The 23,562-nt window shown below is 38.3% G+C and overlaps 1 protein-coding gene and 1 pseudogene across 1 annotated transcript; one reads left to right on the forward strand and one right to left on the reverse strand.

Moving 5' to 3' along the window:
* Positions 1-3,724: 3,724 nt before the first annotated feature.
* LOC134373719 (sterol regulatory element-binding protein 2-like) lies at positions 3,725-7,173 on the reverse strand (annotated as a pseudogene).
* Positions 7,174-15,278: 8,105 nt separating this feature from the next.
* LOC134373662 (olfactory receptor 4M1) lies at positions 15,279-16,220 on the forward strand. Its single transcript, XM_063091638.1, has one exon. The coding sequence runs from the start codon at positions 15,279-15,281 to the stop codon at positions 16,218-16,220; it is 942 nt and encodes a 313-aa protein (XP_062947708.1).
* Positions 16,221-23,562: the final 7,342 nt, after the last annotated feature.

Raw genomic sequence — 23,562 nt, forward strand, 5'->3', positions numbered from 1 at the left:
CTTATTGATTTGCATATGCTGAATCATCCTTACATCCTAGGGATAAATGCCACTTAGTCATGATGCATGATCCTTTTAATGTGCTGTTGAATTTGCTTTGCTAATATTTTTTTGAGAATTTTTGCGTCTATGTTCATAAGGGATATTGATCTGCAATTTTCTATTTGTATTGTGTCTTCATCTGGCTTTGGTAGGAGGGTAATGTTAGCATTATAAAATGAGTTTGGAAATATTGCCTCCTTTTTAATTTTTTGAAAGAATTTTTGAAGGATTGGTATTCTCTTTTAAATGCTTGGTTGAATTAAGTTGCGTAGTCATCATTGTCTAGGCTTTTCTTTAATGAGAGATTTTATCACTGATTCGATCTCCTTAATTAGTACTGTAATATTCAGATTTTATATTTTTTATGACTGAGTCTTGGCAGATTGTGTGTGTCTAGGAATTTATCCATTTCTTCTAGGTTATGCAATTTTCTGGTTTATAATTGTTCATAGTATATCTTATGACCCTTTATATTTCTGTGGTATCAGTTGTAATGTCTCCTTTTTCATTTTATATTTTATTTATTGAGTCTTCTATTTTTTTCTTAGTCTAGCTTGTTACTTTTGCACTGCTCTCTTTTGGTTCCCATTTGCATGGAATACTTTAAATTTCATCCCTTCATTTTTAGTCCACATTTGTTTTTAAAGGCAAAGAGAGGAAATTGATACCACCAAGATGGTGAAATAGATAATTCCTGTCATTGCTTCCCTCCAGAAAAGACCAACTTATGACTCTTACAATGCAAAAACTGCCACCCTGAGATTGACAGAGCTCTAGGGAAGAGGAGGATGGACCCATGGAGTCTGTGAAGGCATGAAAGGCTGTGGTGAGTGGGAAGAGGAACCATGATCATTCCAAGCCTCAGCTGCTCCCTGGATCAGTGAGGCACCTGTCTGGAGATAGCAGAAGAAGATGGACCCATGGAGTCTGTGAAGGCATGAAAGGCTGTGGTGAGTGGGAAGAGGAACCATGATCATTCCAAGCCTCAGCTGCTCCCTGGATCAGTGAGGCACCTGTCTGGAGATAGCAGCACACTTTGTTTGAAGCTACTTGGAGTCTGCAGGTGAGGAGGGAGCCATGACCACTGGCTAAATAAATAAATAAAGATCACTTTGGAGAGCACCATTCCATCTCCCAGGAGAGCAAAGCCACTCACAAGCTTCCCTTGGGCCCACAAAGGAGGGAGGGGCCACAGCTGAGGAAGAAGAGAATCACCCAGAGGTCAGTGAGTCTTCATGTGGTACTTATATGCAGCCTGCCCCATGAGAAATATTTGCAGTGCTGGGGCTGAGGAGGGTAAGGGGGGTTCTGACCTGGCAGGGGAGCACTGGGCACAGTGTTGGCAGCTGTTAGGCCTTCCGTTTGGCATGGTTGCCACACTCTGGAGACTGGCCAGTGTGATAAAACTGCAGGGGGCACAGTTTGTGGAAAAGACTCAGTCCCAGGCTGGAATTTCCACATAGCCCATTTGTGTCTGTGGTGACCCCATGTGACTCAGAAGTGATTAAAAGGCCAACATTTAAAATCTGGTCCACACAAAAAGTTTTTCCCACTTTGAGAAACAGCTATAAGGCAGCAATTTAGTTCAGGCACAGAACTGATAATTCCCAATCTGGGAATTAACCACAGGACAGTAAATTAGTTCCTGTGCATTGTGTAAGTGACAGTGATTGCTATTAATCCACCACAGAATGGAAAAAAGAAAAAAAAAAAAAACAACCACAGACCAGAAACAAAGTTCTGATATTGAGCAGAAAATAGCTAACACCGCCAAATGATACCTATAAAACTTGGAAGAGGTAGCTGTCTCCTCAAATGTACAGGCATTAATGTAAAGACACAAAGATTGAGAAACAACAGAAAAATATGACACCACCAAAGGAAACCAACAAAGCACCCACAATGAAGTCCGAAAAACAGCAGATTTGTGAGATGTCTGACAGAGAATTTGGAATAAACCTCTTAAAGATGTTTGGGAAATCATAAGAAAATACGGATAGAAAATTAAATGATAACAGGAAAGCAGTCTAGAAACAGAATGAGAAACTTGACAAAGGAATAGATTAATTAAAATAAAAATGAATAGAAATTCTAGAAATGAGGAATATGAACTGATTCAGCAAAAGCAATTCTAAGGGAAGTTTATAGCAATAAATGTCTACATCCAAAAAGAAGACTTCAGATATACAACCTAATGGTACACCTCAAGAAACTAAAAACCAAGAACAAACTAAACCCAAAGTATATAGAAGGATAGAGAAAACAAAGAATCATAGCAGAGAAAAATTAATTAGAGATTAAAGAACATAAAAGATTTATAAAACAAAAAGTTGGTTTCTTGAAAAAATAAGCAATATCAATAAACCTTTGGCTAGACTAACAAAGACATTTAGGTTGTTTTTATATCTTGGCTTTTGTGAATAATGCTGCAATGAATATGGGAATGCAGGTATCTCTTTGAGAACCTGATTTTAATTCTTTTGGACTTATACCTAAAAGTGGAATTGCTAGAATATATGGGAATTCTTTAAATACATTGTTTTTCATAGTGGCTTCACCATTTTACATTTCTGCCAGCAGTGTACAAGACTTCCAATTTCTCCACATTCTGCTAATACTTCTTATCTTTGTTGTTGTTTTTGTTGTTGTTTGTTTTTATAATAGCCATGCTAACAGGTATGAAGTGATATCTCACAGTTGTTTGATTTGCATTTCTCTGATGCCTAATGCTGCTGAGCATATTTGTATATACCCGTTGTCCATTTGTATATCTTTGAAGAAATACTTCTTCAAGTTCTTCACTCATGTTTAATTTGCATCATCATTATTATTATTTAAGTGTTCCTTATATATTGTTATTGTATATTTGTTTTTCCTGTTACTATTTGCCTCAAATTTGTCTTTATTTTTAAATGGCTTGTAATCATTTAAATTTGAAACCTTTTTTTCTATATATTTATTATTTTTAATAAGATACCATTTATTTTTTAAAAAATTTAAAAAATAATGCAGACATTATTTCATCCATCTTCAGGCCTGCCCCCTGCTGCCCATCCACCTCACAAGGGCTCCGCCTCCTTCCCTGGCTGTCCTGTGTAATGAAGAGAAAACAATGAACTGGCTTAGTGACGCACAAAGGAGAACACGCAGACCCAGGGAGAGAAATAACGATGCTACAGTAACTTTGCCCTGCATCATGGCAAAGTCAAGCACGCTGATATAAAAAAATTAGTAGAAAAAGCGAGGAGAAGGTATGCTGGGCACAGCAATGAGGGTGAATTGCTTTCTTATGCTCAGAGACTTATGTCCCCCAGATAGAAAGACTGATAAAATGAGGAAGCAAGGGAGAGAGATGCTCAGGAGAGAGAATTCGGAGGGCTAGAGGCAGGGGCTTGGCAGCTTGGGAGCTCCCCCTGCTGCTTTCAAGTCAAGGGTACACCCCAATTCTTGCCCTGTCTCTTTCCTCAGGCCCAGCTGGACCACTGGCAGATATCTATGGACAGCAGCTTTAAGGGACCTGCTGGCCTGAGGTGGCACAAAACCTCAGCAGGTGACAGCTGAAAAGGCAAGGCTTATCTCCACAGCTCTAAGAGGGAGGAGGGAAAACAATTAAAGATAGAGAGCGGGTCCAGGGAGAGAGAGACAGAGACACAGCTGGAAGGAGGTGGGCTGAGCCTATTGGTCAGGAGGCTGTGATGGCAGTGCTGCCACCCCAGCTTGACAATCATCTGCTGGCAGTTGTTGCAGGATCGCTGGTTGCCCACCTTCTCCAGGCTGCAGATTGCAGATGGCCTCCACCGCCCACTGGCCCAGGGAGGAGAGGAAGGAGAGGGGAAGGTGGTGGCAGGCCAGCAGATAGTGGCGGCAGGCCAGCAGATAGTGGCGGCCCACTCTTGTTTGTCAGGTCAGGTGTCCACCTCTCTGCACTTCGCATTCTGCATGGTGCCCAGCTGCAGGCTGTGTTTCAGCAGCTGATGGGTGTGAGTGGGGCTGTTCCTGCCATTAGGTGCACTGTGGCTTAGTGCAAGAACACCTTGCTAGGTGAAAGCTGTGTGCAAGCCTGCACAAGCTGCCCAGTGTTGCTGGAAGCCAGCCAGCTCTGGGCTTGACCCATGTAAAGTTTCGCCCAGGGCCTGGCTGGTGCCTGCCTGCTTTTGCCAGAGTGTTCTCTGTAGAGAGAGTAGCAGGTCATAGGTGAGCAGCTGAACCACGTGATTGAGGGCAGGGTAAGAGGTGGTCCCGCTGACATTGAGGCTGCTCCATAGGTGGCCACTGGTCCTCTTGCAATGGCAAAAAGAATTCTGCTACCCATCTGTTCTCCTGGAGAGTGAGGCTTGCATGGTTATGAAGGTGTGGAAGACGACTTCACCAGGGGGTTCTCAGTTACTTCCAGGGCCTGAGGACATGCTGTGCTTTGGTAAAATGAGAGCACACAGCTATGTCATCTCCCTGAAGCCAGCTGATGTCCATAATGATTGTGGACATCCACCACTGACAGATGATGTCCAGAACAAGGGCTCACTTGAGAGCTCCAGCTGCTGGAGAATGGTGGGGTCATGATCCTCACAGAGTCCACAAAAGAATCAAGTAATTTCAGGCACTCCGGAGTACTGGAGAATTCACAACTCTCTCCTTCCTGGTCTCCAGGCTTCTTCTTGGCCTGAGGTTTCACCATGGATTCCATGGCTTGTTACAGCAGGTTCTTGCAGAAGGCCCAGTGGACCTGGCAATGAGATTGTTTGGGTTCCTCTGGGCATGGTACAGATTCTCCGTGGCAGCCGACTTCACTGACCAACTCTGCTCCATGAAAAACTTGCTGGCCCAGGGGCTGGCAGAGTCAGTGTAGGGAGTCAGGGACAGTATTGTGCTCAGGGCCACATAAACTCTGGGTTTGACTGGTCAAGTAGCTGGGCTCCCTGGTCTCCACACCGGGTCTTGAGTCCCAAGGCAGCAGTCAGATGAATCTCAGCTAGCATGCCGGGTGGGGATCTTCTCCTCTCCACATTCAGCCAGGTTCATAGCACACAAAGCCATGCATACTGCTGAACTGGCAGGTCTTTGCAGGAAGTTTCCCTGTGATGTGCAGCTGGTCAGCATGTGATAGGCCAGGGCCACATCCTGGGCATTGGTCTTAGCTTTGTCCTCAAAGCCCTCTTCAGTGGCTGTGATGGCCCAGCATGCTAGAAGACTTTCTTGAGCAGCCAGCGCACCGGGCACAGTTGCTGCAGGCTGTAGCGATTACATTCCAGGAGACGCTGCAGGCCAGGTGCAGGTGGGAGGGGGGCAGTGCCCAGCCCAAAACTGACAGGCAGGCTTTTAGATTGCCAGCAGTATCAAAATCCCCCCAGCGAGGTTCTGGTTTGCCTGCTTCTGGTGCCTCCAGAAGGTGACTGAGGACCGCAAGTGTGGACAGATCACTGGCTCCCAGTGAACCAGCAGCTTCACAAAGATGCTCAGGACAATCACACCATTTACCAGCCATAAGAGAAGAATGGGCATCATCCAGTCAAACCAGCTGCCGAAACCTAACTCAAATGAAAGTACGCTGCAGCCAGAGTCCTAGTATGGCTGCTGGTCAGAATCACGGGGCCCTCTCCATTGCAGCAGGGAAGTCATGGGGTTAAAGGAGAGGCACAGGAAGGTGAAGACGTACAGCAGAATTTATGAGCGAATGGACAATTTGGGCATCTCCATGTCCAGCACTACAGGAGGAGAGTCAAGTTGATATTTGACCTTTGCCGCATCCAACAGAAGGTTTCCTGGCTCATAGTCGATAAAGTAGGAGGAGAAGATAGCCTGGGACCTTGAGTCGGAGGCCAGGGGTTGGGGGGAATATCATTTTGTTTAAAGCCATCGATCTTCAGGCTCACCTCATTGTCCACCAGACTGCCTAAGTCGATACCATTCAGGAACTTGTTTTTCTGATTTGCTGGCTTCAGCACCATGTTTTCCTGGTGCAGTTTATGATTGACCTGCTGTAAGTATTGGATGTAATCAATGGCCTTCCTCAGAACAACAGACTTGTGCATTTTGGCATCTGTCCCCATGACCAGGTTCTTCAACCCAATTTTGTCGTTGATGGAGGAGTGCTATCACTTTTCAATGATATTGCGTGTCATCTGTCTTTCTCCTTCTTTGGGGGGCTCGAGCTGCTTGACCTCTCAGAGTACCTGCTTAATTGGCATTTTCTCTTGCTGCACCATCACAGGCATTGTGGTCAGAATGGTCCCATTGTGGCCCATAGGGTTGGTACTTGAAGGCCAGCCATCTGGATGGGGGTGGTGAGGGCTGGGTTCTGGACAGCAGATGTGACAGGGTTGCCCTCTGACTTCAGTGTGGTCAGAACAATGGAATCTATCTTGATGATCTGAGTCTGGATTAGGACCTGGTCCTGCTGAACCTGAGGTGCAGCAACCGTCCGCATCGTGGCTGGGGCAAGTGTTTGCAGCATGTCATTGGTTGTTTGTGTCAGCACCCGCTGGTTCCATACTGTCTGCACTTGTTGCTGGATGGTGACTGGCTGTACCTGGGAGGATGTCATCAGGCTTTGGACTTGAGGCTAAAGGACTTGAAAGCTGGTAGCCGCATTCCGGTAGTTCAAAGGCTGCTAGATGATTCTCATTTGCCAAGCAGTGCTGAACGTCCAGGTGATCATTACCATCTGTTGCTGTAGCTGAGGTTGAGATTGGGGCTGGGGAAGGGCTGAAGAACAGGAGTTGCCCTCAGGTGGGGTGGAAACTGTGGTGGGAGGGACCTTACCTGCAGGGCTGGAACCTGGGGGGAGGAGGCCGGCTGAGAGAAGGAAAGTAACGGGATCTGGCTGAGTGAGGGCTGCATCAAGGGGCAATGGCTCTGCCACTTCTGCTCCTGCCATTGCTGCTGCTGCTGCTGCCACTGCCACCACTACCACCGCTGCCAGGTAAGGAGCTACACAGCTGGTCTGAAAACAAGTCGGGGAACTCTCCCACTTGATGGCTGACAACCTGCAGCATCTTGATGGCTGACAACCTGCAGCATCTTGATGGCTGACAAACTGCAGACGTCCCGCCCCCAACCCTGGGTTCAGCTTGTTGCACAGCTTGTGAGGGTTTCCATGTTCTCCAGACTGCCCAGCTCTCCGCTCTCGTACATTGACTGGATCAGCGCTGAGGCCCCACTGCGGTCCTGCTCAGGGAGACACAGGGGTCGCACCGCCGCCACCGCCCATGACCCTCCCCAGCCCCCGCTCGCTACCGCCTCATCCGCGGTGCCGGTCACAGGTCACAGCCGTGCTGGTGCTGCTCCCCGGCCGCGCCTTAAATCTTGTTATCAAATATGCTACAGTTCTTTCTGCGGGGTGTGGGGGATATGCTTAAGAAATCCCTGTTTATTCCAAGGTAACTTACATAGTCTCTCTGCATTTTTAGTAGTTTTAGATTTAACTCTTTTGCAATTTATGTAGGTATACATTATAAGATACGAGTTTTCTTTCTAAAACCTAGCTAGTCAATTGTTACAATACAATTTATTGAGTGGTTTATCATCTCCTAATTAAAAAGGCCAATATCTAATTTGTCAACTGCTAAATTCTGTTATACTCAGATATGTTACTGTATTTGTTCCTTTAATATATCTTTATAAAGATATCACGATATCTTTGATATCAAAATATTTATATCATTATCTTGCGCTTACAAAATATTCTTGATTTTTAGCACATTTATTTATTTCCAGCTGGAATTTAGAATCATTTTGTCAGTATCCTCAAAATACTATTGAAGATTTGATTTGTACCTCTTAATTTTATATATTAATTTAAGAAAATTATTAATTTTCAACATTATTTCTGGTTAGTACCATATTATGTCTTTTTATTTATTCGAGTTGTTTACATATATCAGTAAACACTTTTTATTTATTAATACAAGTCCTTTGTGCTTTTAAAATTAGGCATATTTTTAGTTATCTTATTATTGTTGTTATTAATGTTGGCTAAAATATTGTAAATTGTAGAGTTCTCAAATACAGTTACAAGCAAAAATGGATGCAGGCTCATGTTTGTTGATCAAACTTTGTATGAATATTTGGCAAAGCAGTAAGATTAAAGTTGGCAACTTTTGTAAAAATTGAAATTAAATTAACATTGTTTGTGTATGTTGTGATCTTAAAATTCTCTAGGTTTTTGTTTTCCATGTAAAACATTTCGAAGTATATTGTCTTCTAATGATTGTTTCATGTTTTCTTCCTTTTCCATTTTTCTTAATTGCTTTTCTCTCAATTCATATTCATTATTTTATTTGAACTCAGTCTCAAAGAAGGAAAGAAGTATTCAAACTCTATGTTCTGCTTGAATGTCTCTGTAATCCTCATCTCAAAAAAATACCTGAAGGACTAGTTCTAGCAACTAGTCCACTTTCACCTTGTGCACTTTTATGTGGTCATTGGTCTGTCTTTTTCTTATCTTACCTGGCCCATTCTCTTTTCTAAGCAAATGTGACACAGAAAAATAAATCTTTCAGTGTGTCTTGCTATAGCAATAGTTCCTGCCCTAACTTGCATTTACAGCACTTTACTTGTAGGGATTATAGCTCCTAGAATATATGGGCCACTTCTAACCTTTCACAGTTGTTCTGAAATTTCAGTTGCTGTGATTGGTTCTCTGTAAGAGCACATTTTGAAGGGAAGAAGTGATGGTTGCTCAGTTTTTCTGAGTCAGGGCAAGTGCCATGGAATTTTCAACTGGTCTTTGTTTCATGAAGCAGTTGTGAGATGGGCAACAGGCTAAAATCCAGGTATTTTTTTTTTCTTTTTTAAAAATAATGATCTGGCACTATTTTCTCAGTAATCAATGTTTATTCTCATGAGAATATGAAATACATTATGTATTAGTCTTATTGACACTTTCATTATTTCTGTATCTTCACGTACCTTTAATAAATATTTGAAAGAAGATGAATTGAGGTTTTTCAAGCATTTAAAATTAAACATAAACTGAACTTCAAAAATTTTTGCTTTGAACTGAACTCCCTACAAATATTTGTTCTGATTTATCCCCTGAAGCCATTCAAAACAAAGTACATTTTAAGCCCTTTCTGAGTCTTTTCATCTCTAGCAGTTTATGGAAGAATGTCTCATAGACTTTCCATGCATCACTGAGACAATTTTTTTTTTTTAATTAAGAAATAATTCTGTAATCTTTTGTCATCTTTATAACTTTCAAGTATGGCCATTGAGAGTATTACATGCAAGTAATTTTAACAGAACAATTTCTGAAAGATGTGAGATTCAGATCATACTGTTAGAATAAAATTGAGATAGAACCAAATGTTATTTTTCATAGAACATTTAATTGGTTAAAGTTTATTCTGTAAGAGAATTTTAAATTAGTGTGAGGCTATGGGAATGAAAATTGTGTATGGAGTAAAATACAATTTAGTGCATCACATATTGTCTTGATATTTACAGGGTACTATTTATTATGGTCAATGTGGTGAGTAGCCAAAAACAAATACCTGCCGCCCTGTAACCAATCATCTAGTTTAGGAATTACAATGTTCACACACAGAAGGGAAATTACTAGTGCAAGCCTGTTATTTCTAGGTGAGAGGTTCAGACAAACCACTTATGGTTTCATACATGGGAGAGTCAATTACAGGTTGATTTATGAAAAAAAGGACTGTTTCTCTCTTGTTCATCATTGTACAAGTATGTCTGGTGCCTAGCACAGTATCTGACATAGTAGATAATCATTAAGCACAGGTAGAAGACACTAATAAAATTAGAAATGTAGTTTGGGTTAAGGAATTAGTACTTAAGGCCTTCTTTGCAAATGTGAGTGAACTGCTCAAGCAATGTATGCAGTTGGATTACTTTTGGGTTTGGACTTATCTCAATTTTCCCAAGGATCCAGCATCTCTAAGTGATACAATTTTGTGGGAAGTGTAATTGGAAATATACATCACACTCTAGAGGGCGTGTCATACATCCAAACATTTCCCACCACCAGTCCTGGGAAATTAGCCATTTTCCTTACTTGTTCTGTGCAATTCAAAAGTTGTGTTTCTATGTTCCTTGGATGAAGCATATATCAACTTTTAAATTATTCCTTCAGGACTTTTATTCCTACGTGGCTGCCTCTGGCCTCCAGAGAATTGATTTTCCTAGTTACAACTCACGGTGCTAGTTAGCTCCTTGTTGCATCAGGATGGGAACTGATATATACCAAAATAAAGAAGACAAAGCCCTCTGTTGTGGATGGGGAAGAGGCATCTTCCACCCCTCTTCATAACCCTGACTACACCAAGACTGGCACTGTAGTTGGTAGGTGGAATGGTGTTATACTAGTAATACAAACCACTCTATTTTTGAGACAATGGGATGGATATAATGATGGAAATAACTACGTGATGCTCAGAGACCAGTGGTAAGAAGCAGAAAGCCTCGAGCCAGGAAATGTCACAGGGAAAGGTGGTGACAGTGTAGAGCAGGTCTTAAGTATGAACTTGGTGGACCAAATGTTTCTTCTCTGGCTTGATCTCAGCAACTAAGGCATTTTAAACTCAGGGCTGAACAAGGCATTGAACAGGGCATCTTTTGGTCACCTCACACTTACAGTATGAGCCATTCTTCAGTGAACTCAAACAGAGAAGGCTGTTCTGATTTATGGGTCTTCAAAGCATGGCAAGTCATTAAAATAACCTACCAAAGTTTTGCTTCTTGTCACTCCTGAAAGGAAGTCAGAAAAAAACCCAAAATGTTTAGCTTCTTCTCATGATGGTTTTCCAGGGTAAGCTCTATGAGTAGGATGGGGGAGCTGGGGCCTGGGGTGTTTCATTTTGAAGGGATTGGAATGGGCAGTAGGAACAACTTTGAAGTAAATAGAAAAATAAAAAACTTAAAAGCAAAGAGGATCTTGCTAGAAAGTAATGTGAGTGGAATAAGTATTTTAGAAAGAGAATTCCAGGAAACAAAATCAAGGATAGTAAAGCAGAGTCAGGAAAGACTAGATAAATCATAAAAAATTAGATTTGGAAATATTTAACAATTTTTCTTTCAAAGTCATTTATTTATTCTATTATATATAATAACTATTATTAATATTAATATATATAATATTATTATAATATATTATATCTATATCTATATTAATTACTACATATATTTTATATAATAACTATTATTATTATTATTATTATTATATTATTATTATTATCTATTATTATATCTATTTATCTAAATCTACTATGAGAGAAATACTTAAGCAGCAAATCATCCTCAAAACATTCTCATATTGAGATCAACCCTTCTCTGTGATCCTAAGGTTTTCTTCTTGCCTAGTTAACTGCGGGCAACAATGTGTACAGGAAATGAAGATAATTACTGTATCTTGGTATTTTCTGCTACTGGTTTATTTGAGACTTGAGGTCCCTGGATCTCCATATACCCATCTAGATTGCTAAGGTGCTTTTGTACACTGCCTCCTCACCATCTCACAGAATAAGATAGGTGAGCTCAGTATGATACAAATAGGAAAATCAATTCAAGTTATTTCTTTAAGGTTGTGGATATATTCACAATGGTGATAATATCACTTTCTCTACATTGTCACCCACACTATTCTTAATTTACTCTTCTAGCACTTTTACTCTCACCCCCCTTTGACTTTTATAGAATCATAGAATTTTAAACCTAGAATTTTTAGAAATCCCTCATGTTGCTAGGAAGAAACTGCCATAGGAGAAGATTAAATGACCTTCTTAACATCACACAGATACTTGTTTTTCCCTAAAGTAATGGTTCTGTCAAGGAGAGTTCACAGTTCATTCATCTACAGGGAGAGCTCCTGTACTCCTAGGTATTTCCACAGTCATTCTTTAGACACTACATCCCTGCAGATTAAGTAAACAATGGGAATTCACTAGGTGTTGTTAAAAAAGGAGCAGAGTCACATCCAGAAACTTGGAAGGAGTAGGTGGGTGAACACAGGATGAAGTAATACCTCCTCAAACAACTATCTAGCTGATCTAAAAGTAAGCACTGGTTTGGAATAGACACTCCCTGCTACATGGCAACCTTGGAAAGAAATCCTCTAACTCAGTCACCATGGATAGCATATCTCCCCCAAGAATTCCCCACAAATATTGAAAACTATTAAAATCCAATTTTCTTATTGTGGGCTACCTTACTTTGTCTTTGGCTATCTCTTTGTTTCTATGCTTCTATCAGTTGCAAGTTTTCTGCTATAGTTGCTAGAAGCTCTTCCCTGCGGTAGAGCCTTTATATTTGCTCTTCTCTATTCCCCAAATGCTTTTCTCCTGATTTTCAAAATTAGTCGACATGTAACCAATACAGAGAAGCTTTTCTAAAGCACTCTATCACTACACACCACCATCACCCCACCACCATTTACTTTCTATCATGATCCCCTTTTTATTTCCTTCTTGTCTCTTATCACTACTGCAAATTATTTTACTTCTTTATATCTTCTTTTATTGCTAGTGCTAATTATTTAAGTTTTTACTTATTTGTTTGTTTGCTTATTCATTATCTATCTATATTTTCAGAATATAAGTTCAATGAGGTTGAAACTGAGTGTTGTTTCTTTACTTGGCCATTGTTGTATTCTCAGCAGATAGTACATAGTAGATGTTACAAAATATTTGTTAAATACAGAAATGAATAATTTATAGAAGTGACACAGAAAATGTGTACTTTGGGATAGAGCTTTTAATATCATTTATCGAGCTTTGTTTTGACATGTGTTAAATGACAAATGCTGGCTAGGTTCAGAATTGTTGTGTGCTTTATGATATTTCAGGGCATGGTAATGGTAATGTAGGAAATAGATGTGTTCGTCCCTCATTGAGGGAGGGGCATGGTGTGCACGTGTGTGTGTGTGTGTGTGTGTGTGTGTGTGCACGTTATGAAAAGTGCCTGAGCATTGCTAGTTTTGGGAATAGGGAGTTTGGTTGGTTGCCTGATTATTGGATTGAGATGCTCAAGTACAATATTTCTTTTCAACTTGATAGTTGTGACGAGTGGAGAAAAAAAGGCATTCACCAAAGAGTGAGGGATGAACGCTCTGTATTTCTTTCCAAAGGAATAAGTGAGGTTAGTTTTGGTTCTTAATGCAAAAAATATATAGCAGTTTCTAATTTTATGCCACATCTTCAACATTTTTGGATAAAATAACACTTTCTATTTCATAATAATTGGTGTGCATTTGTCTTTCCAAGACTCATTTACTTAATTTTTTTCTTTCTAGATTAGTGCCATTTTTGAATTTCTTTTTGAAGGAATGGGCACAGAATAGGACAGAGGAGGAAGGTGTGACTTGTGTGACAATAATCAGAATCATCATATCATTATCCCCCATGGAAAAAAAAGTTTAGGGTCTTGTAATAGTATTTACTGCTTTCAAATATGCATCTCCTTTCAATAATAAGAGGACAATTATTTAATTAAGAACAAATAATCTAATCACTTCCATCTGTTCAAAAACTAAATAGCATAATATCCAAGTGAACTGAGTAATCATAATGTTTCAGATGCTTTTGGTAGTTTTTTTGATTGTTGGAAAGTCATAGTTTACTTACCAGTGAATGTAAATGAGCTCGTATACTGTGAGTCTACAATTACATACTTACTGTGTTATTAGGAAAGTATGGATTGCCTCCTTTAGCAAAATCAGTGCTTTCTGGGATTTATAGGAAATATGTCATTCTGGATAGCCAAGTTTTTAAGAAAGTTAAGGATTAAAAACTGGCAGCCTTATATTTCTTTTGATTAAAATCTTTCTAAACCAAATTTAAAATTTCCCTATCTTACTAAATATAATTAATTAACTCACTGAGGCCCACACTGGGCAATTCATGTGCATGGGGATATTTCTCCCTTCGCTAAATAGTCCCACACTATTGAGCTTTCTCAGTGTTTTTGTCTTTTCTGCCTCTTGCTGTCAGATTCCTGGAAAACACCAGTCTTTTCTCGATGCGCCTACTTGTAGCAAGCCATCTCTTCTTCATAATATGATGCTACTATAACATACTGGAAATGTGTCTATGTTTGTTAAAATTATGTACAAATTGAATCAGTAGGCTCTAAAGAAGAAACATTGGATTTCGTTAGTCAATAATATGCATTGTGTCCATAAGTGTGTAGACACTCACATCTACCTGGTTTTACAAAACCTTAACTTCTTTAGTATTTGCTTTTTCTAAGCAACATTGGGAAGAAGCAGTATCATAAAATATCACATCAGAAGCAACTCTCTCATACTGGCTACTGGTCACAATAAATACTTACTTTGGTGTGGCAATTTTAACTTTACTTAAAAGAGGAAGCATATTTCGTAAGGTGAATGATTATCTTGCTTTTACTTGGTGGGTCTTGTTCTGTCTAGTAGTGTCAGTTTCAATACTGGGCTTAAGCAAATTTTTAGAAATAATCTTATTCCTACTGTCACCTTGAAGTGGCAAAGTGTATCAGAACAGGGTCCACTTGGGTGGCAAGCATACCTATTTCTCAAATCATTATACCTTCCTACCTTTCTGAAACAGTGGGCAAACTCCATGGTCAGTGTAGTAATGGGTATTGAGGGATCTGGTCATAGCCAGAAGAATTTTCATATAGGGCCCTGCATTGCTATATATTATGGCTGCTTACCTATTACCAAGTACTAAACTGCACAAATTTTGGTTGTGAAAGAAAAAAAAAAAGTCCATTCACTACACTTGAAACCCTGGGATCACTCTTACAGATTACAACTAAAATACTGCCAGATCTGTATACATGATACTAGACTCTGAGCCTAAGTTTATAATGCAATATTTCCCAACAAAAAAGATCTAGAAAGAACAGGCTTTGTGTCTGATTATCAGTCTAGAATTTGGCTAAACTGAAAAGTAGCTTCATGTATTTATTACTAAGGTAGATGTTTGAGGGAAAGATTTAGAGCATTGCTGAGCTTCATAAAAAATAAGATTTTATAGCATTAACAAGCTGAGATTTGGGCTTCAGATATGTGACACATTTTGTATTGTTTCAATGTTTCCTGTTTTAAGGGTCATCACTCTTTCCCTTTTTTGGTTTATCAAATATAAAATGGGGCAATCATATGTATCCTAATGCAATCTCTTAATGATGGGAACATCTGCTAATTCTGAAAGTGGTGATGTAACTCTAGTTAATTGCTATTTGGAGTAATTATAATTTCTTTGTTTTTCATAGCCATTTTGTGAGAAAAGCTAATTGAAAAAATGGAACCTGCAAATTATACCAAGGTGACAGAATTTGTTCTCACTGGCCTATCCCAGACTCGGGAGGTGCAACTAGTCCTATTTGTTGTATTTTTATCTTTCTATTTGTTCATCCTTCCAGGGAACGTCCTTATCATTTGCACTATCAGGTTTGACCCTCATCTGACTTCTCCCATGTATTTCCTGTTGGCTAATCTGGCCTTCCTTGATATTTGGTATTCCTCCATCACAGCCCCTAAAATGCTCGTAGACTTCTTTGTGAAGAGGAAGATAATTTCCTTTGGTGGGTGCATCACACAGCTCTTCTTCTTGCACTTTGTGGGGGCCTCAGAGATGTTCCTGCTGACAGTGATGGCCTTTGACCGTTATGCTGCTATCTGCCGTCCCCTCCACTATGCTACCATCATGAATCGACGTCTCTGCTCTATCCTCGTGGCTCTCTCCTGGACGGGGGGCTTCATTCATTCTATAATACAAGTGGCTCTTCTTGTTCGACTTCCCTTCTGTGGGCCCAATGAGTTAGACAGCTACTTCTGTGACATCACACAGGTTGTCCGGATTGCCTGTACCAACACCTTCTTGGAGGAGTTAGTGATGATCTTTAGCAGTGGTCTGATCTCCGTGGTGTGTTTTATTGCTCTGTTGATGTCCTATGCCTTCCTTCTGGCCATGCTCAAGAAACATTCAGGCTCAGGTGAGAGTACCAACAGGGCCGTGTCCACCTGCTATTCCCACATCACCATTGTGGTGCTAATGTTTGGGCCATCCATCTACATTTACGCTCGCCCATTTGACTCTTTTTCCCTAGATAAAGTGGTGTCTGTGTTCCATACTGTGATATTCCCTTTACTTAATCCCATCATTTACACATTGCGAAACAAGGAAGTAAAGGCAGCCATGAGGAAGTTGGTCAACAGATATATTTTATGTAAAGAGAAGTGAAAGATAAATGATATATTTTATAGTCCTCTTGGGGACCATTATCCTAAAGTAGGATCCATTTGCAGTGGTAATAATGCCATTTTCACTTCCTCCTTTTATTTGAGTTCTTAAAATCTCACTATGATTTTCCTCTATTTCTCTTTATGGTGAAAAAAAACAAACAAAGACATTTAGATGGAAATAAATTTACTCATAACCACCATAACATTTCTGGCAGAACATTATTAGAATTTCAGATAAAATAATAATATACTAAAAACAAGCATTTTCACTAATTGTTCATTGAGTACCCACTCTGGAGAAGCTCTGGCTGTGATGAGGCTGTGTGTTGAAAATAATAATATAGGTAAGACCCAAGAGACACTTTGACTATGAATATGAAGAAGTGGCCAGCATATGAATGTGACTAGCTTTAAGTAACCAAATTAAACATTGTTGTCATATTTTAATCTTGGCTCAGTGGGATGGTGTTTGGTAAATCATCTTCCTGGGCCTGGAAAAATAATCTATTTGTCCTTTATCTCTTTCTCTTCATATAGTTATTGATGGAAACAGGATTCATTTATATAATATATTTCAACTTGTATTTCAGGTGGTAGCCATTTAACAGCATTGGTGACAGAACTCCAGATTCTATCACGTTATGGAAACAACTTTTGTGAATTCAGAACAGAGTATAGTTTGGTTGCTCTATAAGACTCTTCTTATTCCAGATGGAACCTCCAACCAACTAATGGTTTATAAAAACCAGTAGAACCAGTCTCTACTTACAAGCTTCAGAGTGAAAGTAGGCTTGGGGGTGAAGGTTCCTAGATTAACTGGGATTAATAGACAACTAACTGAGCGATAAAAAACAAAAAACAAACAATCAAAGAAACTATTTTTGTTACTTTTGTGTGTCTTCTGTATTAGCTAATTCTATTTCTTATGTTAAACTAAAATTAGTAGAGTGTTGCTTTTTTATCACTTTAATTCAGAATTCTTTCCCATTAAGCCATTATTATTATTATTATTTTTAGTGTATATGGAAGAGACTTAGATGCATTGATTCCCATGATCTTCTAGTGAATTATTTATTAGGTATTAGTTTCCTATTCCCTGACACTGAGAACTCAATTATTGAACATGCTTCAGAATGTAAAATGTAGATTTAAACTTTTGAGTTTGTAGGGTATGTTTATTTACTTAAATTCGACTATTAAATTTCATCAGAGTGTGAGAGCACTTTTCGTGTCTTTTTTGTTATTTGATGATGTAACATGACTAGACTTTGAGGAAAGTTGATTCCTATCAGCATCAGGAATGGATATATATGAATGAATAATAAAAATAATCCAGAGTTGTATTGATTTACAGAAATTCTATTAATTAATTGAGGAGGTAATCAGTGCCAGGCCCAGTGTACCTCAGGTATGTAGGATGGAATGATGGTACATGAACTTTGTTCTTTGCTTTGGGAATTTTTCCCTCTGATAATCTTCTTCCATCTTCAATCTAAGTGACTTCTCTTCTAGGATCTCAAAGGCACAAATTGGAGCTGTGATTCCTGAACTGAGTTGACTTCTCATCACCAGGAAATAAATGAAGCAGTAGATTTCTCTAATGTTTTGCAACAGAGTATGAAAAAAAAATCTGAAATACAAAATATATACATATACATAATAAAAATGATGAGTTATGTTTCTAGGTTTTATATTTTCTTATTGTAATTTCTCCATATCTGAACCAGCCAAATTTCTATTCATTTTGGCATTTGTCCTTCTTCTCACCAGGATTAATGTTCTTGGGAAAGAGACCACTTACTCAACATGCTCTAAAGATATCAGTATAGTGCTACTACCGAAAGATATTTGCTGAAAATATTGATGATAGTAATAAAAGGAGGGTGGGAGGATAAAAACAGTAATATGATGAATAATTTCTTACTTAGAAATATTGTCTGAAATTAGGAACTAATATTGATGGAGAGGGGGGAAACCCATTGGCAAACTAGTAAGCAGTAACTTAGCCTGATTCATGGAAGACATGATTGGAGTAAGAGTTGGGGCAATTTCATCCCCTAGGGGACATTTGGCAATGCCTGGGGACATTTGGCAATGCCTGGAGACTGTTGGTGGTCACAACTAGGGACTGCTATTGGCGTCCTGTGCTGCTGAAATCCTACAAGGCACAGGACAATCCCTACCCCCAAATTATCTGGCTCAAAATGTCAATAGTGCCAAAATTGAGAAACTCCAACTTAGATAATCATCAGGGATAAGGCAACCTAATTTAGGAGAAATAGGTGTTAAACAATTTCACGTACAATCTTGTCATGTGCAGTACTGCCTCCAAATAACCCAGTACCTTCAGCAGTCATCCTATTTTCTCTTGGTTACTTCTAAATGTCTTTTAATCATTTTTTTGTCTTTCAGTCTCTCCTGTTTGTTCTTCCTTCCAAAACTGCTGTTAAGTTTCTATTTTTAAAATCAGCAATATCTGTATTGAGTGAATTACTATCTTGAGTTGAAGACTGTGATTGTATTTTTAATTACACACTGACTTGAATAAGATTTTTTTAGAACTCAATAACCATCCATCTTGTGGTTTTTTGCTAATATCAATATTAGCAAAATGGATTTTACTGTTGTATCTGGTAAAAAAAAAAAAAAAACAACAGTTTTATTATCCAAACAAAATTAAAGTTCTCCTGTTTTTAATTACTAATATGATATATATTTCTTAAAAATTTAAAATGTATGAATATAAGGAAAAAACCAAACATCACTGGCAATCTTTTTTCTCAGAGATTTAGGGTATTTCTTTAACAAGAGTTATAAAGTCTCACCCACCAGCTCCAAACTGGCCTATCATGCATTGCTCCATAATATAATTCACTATCATTAAGTAAACAGAGATGGGGATGGAGTGCGTAGAGCTAGGGCTGGGTCTGGAGATCACAGACCCCTCCAGCCCATTCACAAACCCTTCACACACAGGTCTATGAGCTATATAACCGGCAAAAAGGTCCTTGGAGCCTTGGCTGAAGTAGGAATAGTCTTTATTCAACACACATATGTCTGAGAGCTAAGCAGTACAAAGTGAAACTCCCAAACTCAACTGCTATGGGCAAAGTCCAAAGAGAAACTGAGCAGCTGCCAGCAGAGTAAACATGCTCCATTTTTAGACATGAGCTCTGCCAGCCAGCTCTGCTTCACAAACTGCAGAACACAAAATAGCAGCAAACTAAAAAGATACATTGGTGCACACGCCCACTAACTCCACCCACACACAACTTGTTTACAAGAAATGTCCAGGGAGCCTGACTAAATTGTCCTATTTTCCTCACATAGTGCAAGCTACAGAATTCTTCAGATGAGTAAGTGTAACCCTCAGATTTTATATACAGCAAAATTGGCATTTAAATAAAAGGGCTAAAAGCAGTTTTAAATATGGAACAAAAATCTGGGAATGTTGTTTCCAACAATTCTTTCAAAGATATTACCAGAGAACTAACTTCGGTCAGCTATGTAAAGACTAAGAAATTAGGACAAAAGGCTTGGTACTAAATATTAAATATACTATTTTAAATATAATATTAGGTTTATTAAACTGTATTAAACTATAAACCGAAGACTGAAACTAATGTGAGGATTCCCATGGCAGAGCCGTATGAAAGGTTGTGGCAATACAGAAACTGTAGAACTGCATTCTATTTCAATTAAATAGCTTTACTGGATCTCTCACTAAAAATAAACACACATCATATGTTGGATAAACATGTAAAATATTTTGATAAGCTGACAAAAGACTCAAAACCGTATAGAATTTTGAGAGTCTAAAAATCAAATGAAACTGTCAACTCAGAGAAACAGAAATCAGCTTTTACTGTGAAGACATGTTTTGTTTTCAAGGCCACAAGTGGTGGTGGTGGGGGTGAAGATGAATAGGAGACAGAGCCCAGTGCGCACCCAGTGATGTATTTACCCGATATTATATTCTACAACTAGCTAAGGTCCCAAAGGATATATTCTATATTCTCAGGGTAGTGAAGAAATAGTTTTGTTTTTTTTTTAAATACCACCCAAAAGATGCAAAAGAGAAAAAAAAAAAAAAAAGAACAGAAAATTATGAACCACAGTGGGCTCACATATTTTTTAGTTTCAATTTCACTGAAAGCTGATAATTTTGTTCAACATTTCTGGTTTCAGAGGGAAATACCAATATCCTGTGGAGGATCCTGTGTTGATTCAAGGACTCAAAATATTTTACAAATGAACTTTCAAGAAATAACAGCTTATAATCAGACATCAGTTGAACATATAGGAAAGCAAGCCTCGGTGAGGGACAGCCAGGACTACAGACAGAAGGGTCAAAACCACAAAAGAACCACAGAATACAGATTAAGTAAGCTTAGTATACTTGAAGAAATAAGGAGATTGAAAGTATAAATAAGAATAAAGATACTACAAAAATAAACAGGAATATCATAAGAAAAACAAAGAGAACTTCAAATTTAGATTACAAATTCAATAAATGTCTTTAATATAAATTAGAAACCACTAGAGAAAAATAGTAACCTGGAATATAAGACTGAGGAAATGAACAATGCAGGGCAGAGACGCAATGGGATGGAAAGATGAAAGAGAGGTTAAGAGATATTAAAAACAAAATGAAAAGGTATGCCACGTATCTCATCAGTTTCAAAGAAGAGGATAGACAAAATGTGGAGGAAGCAATATTGAAGAAATGATACTGAATTTTTTTCAAAACTAATAAAAGACACCAATTTCTATACTCAGGAATTCCACAAAAATATTAATAAGATAATTTTTTTTAAATGCGCATTTAGACACATCATAGTGACACTGCAGATCAATGAAGACAGCAGAGCAGATGTTGAAAGCGTCTGAATAGAAAAGCAGAGATTATCTTCAAGTCGGTTAGAATGTAAACCAGTGAAGAGCAAAAAGGGAAACCAGTGAAGAGTTATAATCAATGTTCCATGAGAAAATAATTGTCATCTCTGTGAAAATAAAAGCAAATAAAAACATCCTCAGAAAAACAAGAATGGAGAAAGTTTGTCATAATACACAGTCGCTGACAGACATTTCAAAGGATGTGCTTGAAACAAGAAAGTGATGGCAGATGGAAGGTGTGAGATGAGAAGGAAAAAGAATGGCAAGTATGTGGGTAAATATCAAATACGTACTGTGCAAAATAGCAGCAACAACAAACTTCTAATGGAATATTATTTTATTTTCCTAAAGAAAGAACTAAAGTACATGAAGAATAACACTTACATAAGCCAAGAGTTGGTGTGATTGGAGTTAAACGTACTAAAGTCTTTATGTTTTTCTAGAATATGTGAGGATGTTACAGAACCCTAGTGAGTTCTCCCCACCTGCATGCAGGCTGGTCAATAAATCTGTGCTGGAAAGATAAGCATTTACTGGAAGGCATCAATCAAGGAGAACGAGCCAGCTACTGCTGTAAAGACCTGAACTCCCTGAAGTATCAGAATCATAAGCATTTACAGGGCAAAATTTCGGGCATGGGTCTTGGGGGTCATAGTGGATTTTGACTGGCTTTGGGGTGACGTCAGCATAGCTTGATTAATGTCTTGGCTTTTTGGCATCTGAGTAGTATGCACTTCTCATCAAGGCCACATCTCCAGGTATTCTTCAAAACAGCTAGATATTTATATACATGATATCATCCTGCCTTATTGCCAAGGAGTAAAATATCTAGTGACCATGACAGAAGAAAGAGAACTCAACGAAATACATGCTTATCTAGTCTTATGCTTATCTTTATAATTAAGCAAGTGTGCTCCTATTTCGGGCAATTCAGCCAGCAAGTTTGAGGCTTGTCTTGCAAATCTCCTCTAGGGCTGAGGCCTGCTGAAGCCCTTAAGGAGACTCAAATATGGAGATCCTGCTGGTTACAGTTCTGATTCAAGAATATGTATTTACTTTTCACTTTGGCTGGTTATCAGTTTTCATAGGTTACACCACAGAAACACCACCAAAATCTCATTGGTTTTATGCAAAGGTTGTCACAGTTTTGGGTGGCTTTCTTGAACACTAAAAAAAGGAAAAATGAAAAATAGCAAAGAAATTAGAAATAATATTATTTAGGTTAGTTGATTTAAACTTCTTGTGTTATTTTAGAGCTGTACTATCAAATTCAGAGGCTACTTGTCGCACATGTAAATTTAAATTAATAAAGAAGAATTAAAATTTGTTTCCTCAGTTGCAACAGCCACATTTAAAGTTCTCAAATAGCCGCATGAGGCTAGTATTTACCACACTGGGCAGCATATTTGTAGGGTTTACATTCATACCTTGTATAATAAAATTATTTCTAGAACTTTTAGATAATATCTATTAGGTTCATGGTATAAATAATAATAAAATTAATATGTACTTTTCTTTCCTCTCCTCCAGCTCAGATTACAGTGATTAAAAAGTGCTACATTTTTAAATTTTACCTTTCTATTCTTAAATATGCTTATACATTAATTATTTAATTATAGCTTTAATAATATCCTTTGACTTCCAGAAATGACAGATGAAGCAATTACTGTATACTTTCTCCCACCTTTTTATTGCTTCCTAAATTTTACTAATTATAAAACTCCTTTTTCTTATTTGTACACACATTGTCTATTGAAGAAATATGATAGGCACATAAATCATGATAATATAAACTCAGGCATACTTACTACCTTTTAAAAAAAGGAATATTATCATTGTCTTTGGAGTATGTTAAGTGCCCCTTCATCCCATCCTTTTTTCTCCCCACTCAGAAAAATCCTAATTATATACTTTTGCCGAACATTGCTCAGTCTTTTCTTAGTTGAAATGAATTTGTCCCTTAGCATATCACAGAAGAAAAGCTCATTAGTGTATGATTTTCTGGGTTAGTGCATGTTTAAAACTGTTTTCTGCATAGAAAGACTTAAGACTTGACAGATAGCCTGACTTAATTTAAAATTCTCATAGTATACTTTCTCTGTTTTGTTTTCTATGTTTCCATTGAAAGAAGCCTAATGTTAACCTGCAAGAAAAAAATATTTTGTAAGTTTTTTGTTGTTGTTGTTGTTGTTTGCATGGATGTCCGTAGGATTTTTTCTTTATGTTTAAGGTCTTATGGTTTTGCTACATCATGTCTCAGAGTTAATGATTCTAAGACAATTTTTCCTCATACATTCAGTTTATTTCAGCAAATATGGGTACAATACTTATAGTTTTAAATGTTTGTATTTTCTTAATTGTAAGACTGCTGTCATTTGATATAGATTAGCAAAAAGAAAAGCAAAAGAACAATGTTTGAAAACTACCACCTTATTTCAAGACTT

Source organism: Cynocephalus volans, chromosome 3 (genome assembly GCF_027409185.1).
Source record: "Cynocephalus volans isolate mCynVol1 chromosome 3, mCynVol1.pri, whole genome shotgun sequence".
In the NCBI taxonomy this organism is placed as follows: Eukaryota; Metazoa; Chordata; class Mammalia; order Dermoptera; family Cynocephalidae; genus Cynocephalus; species Cynocephalus volans.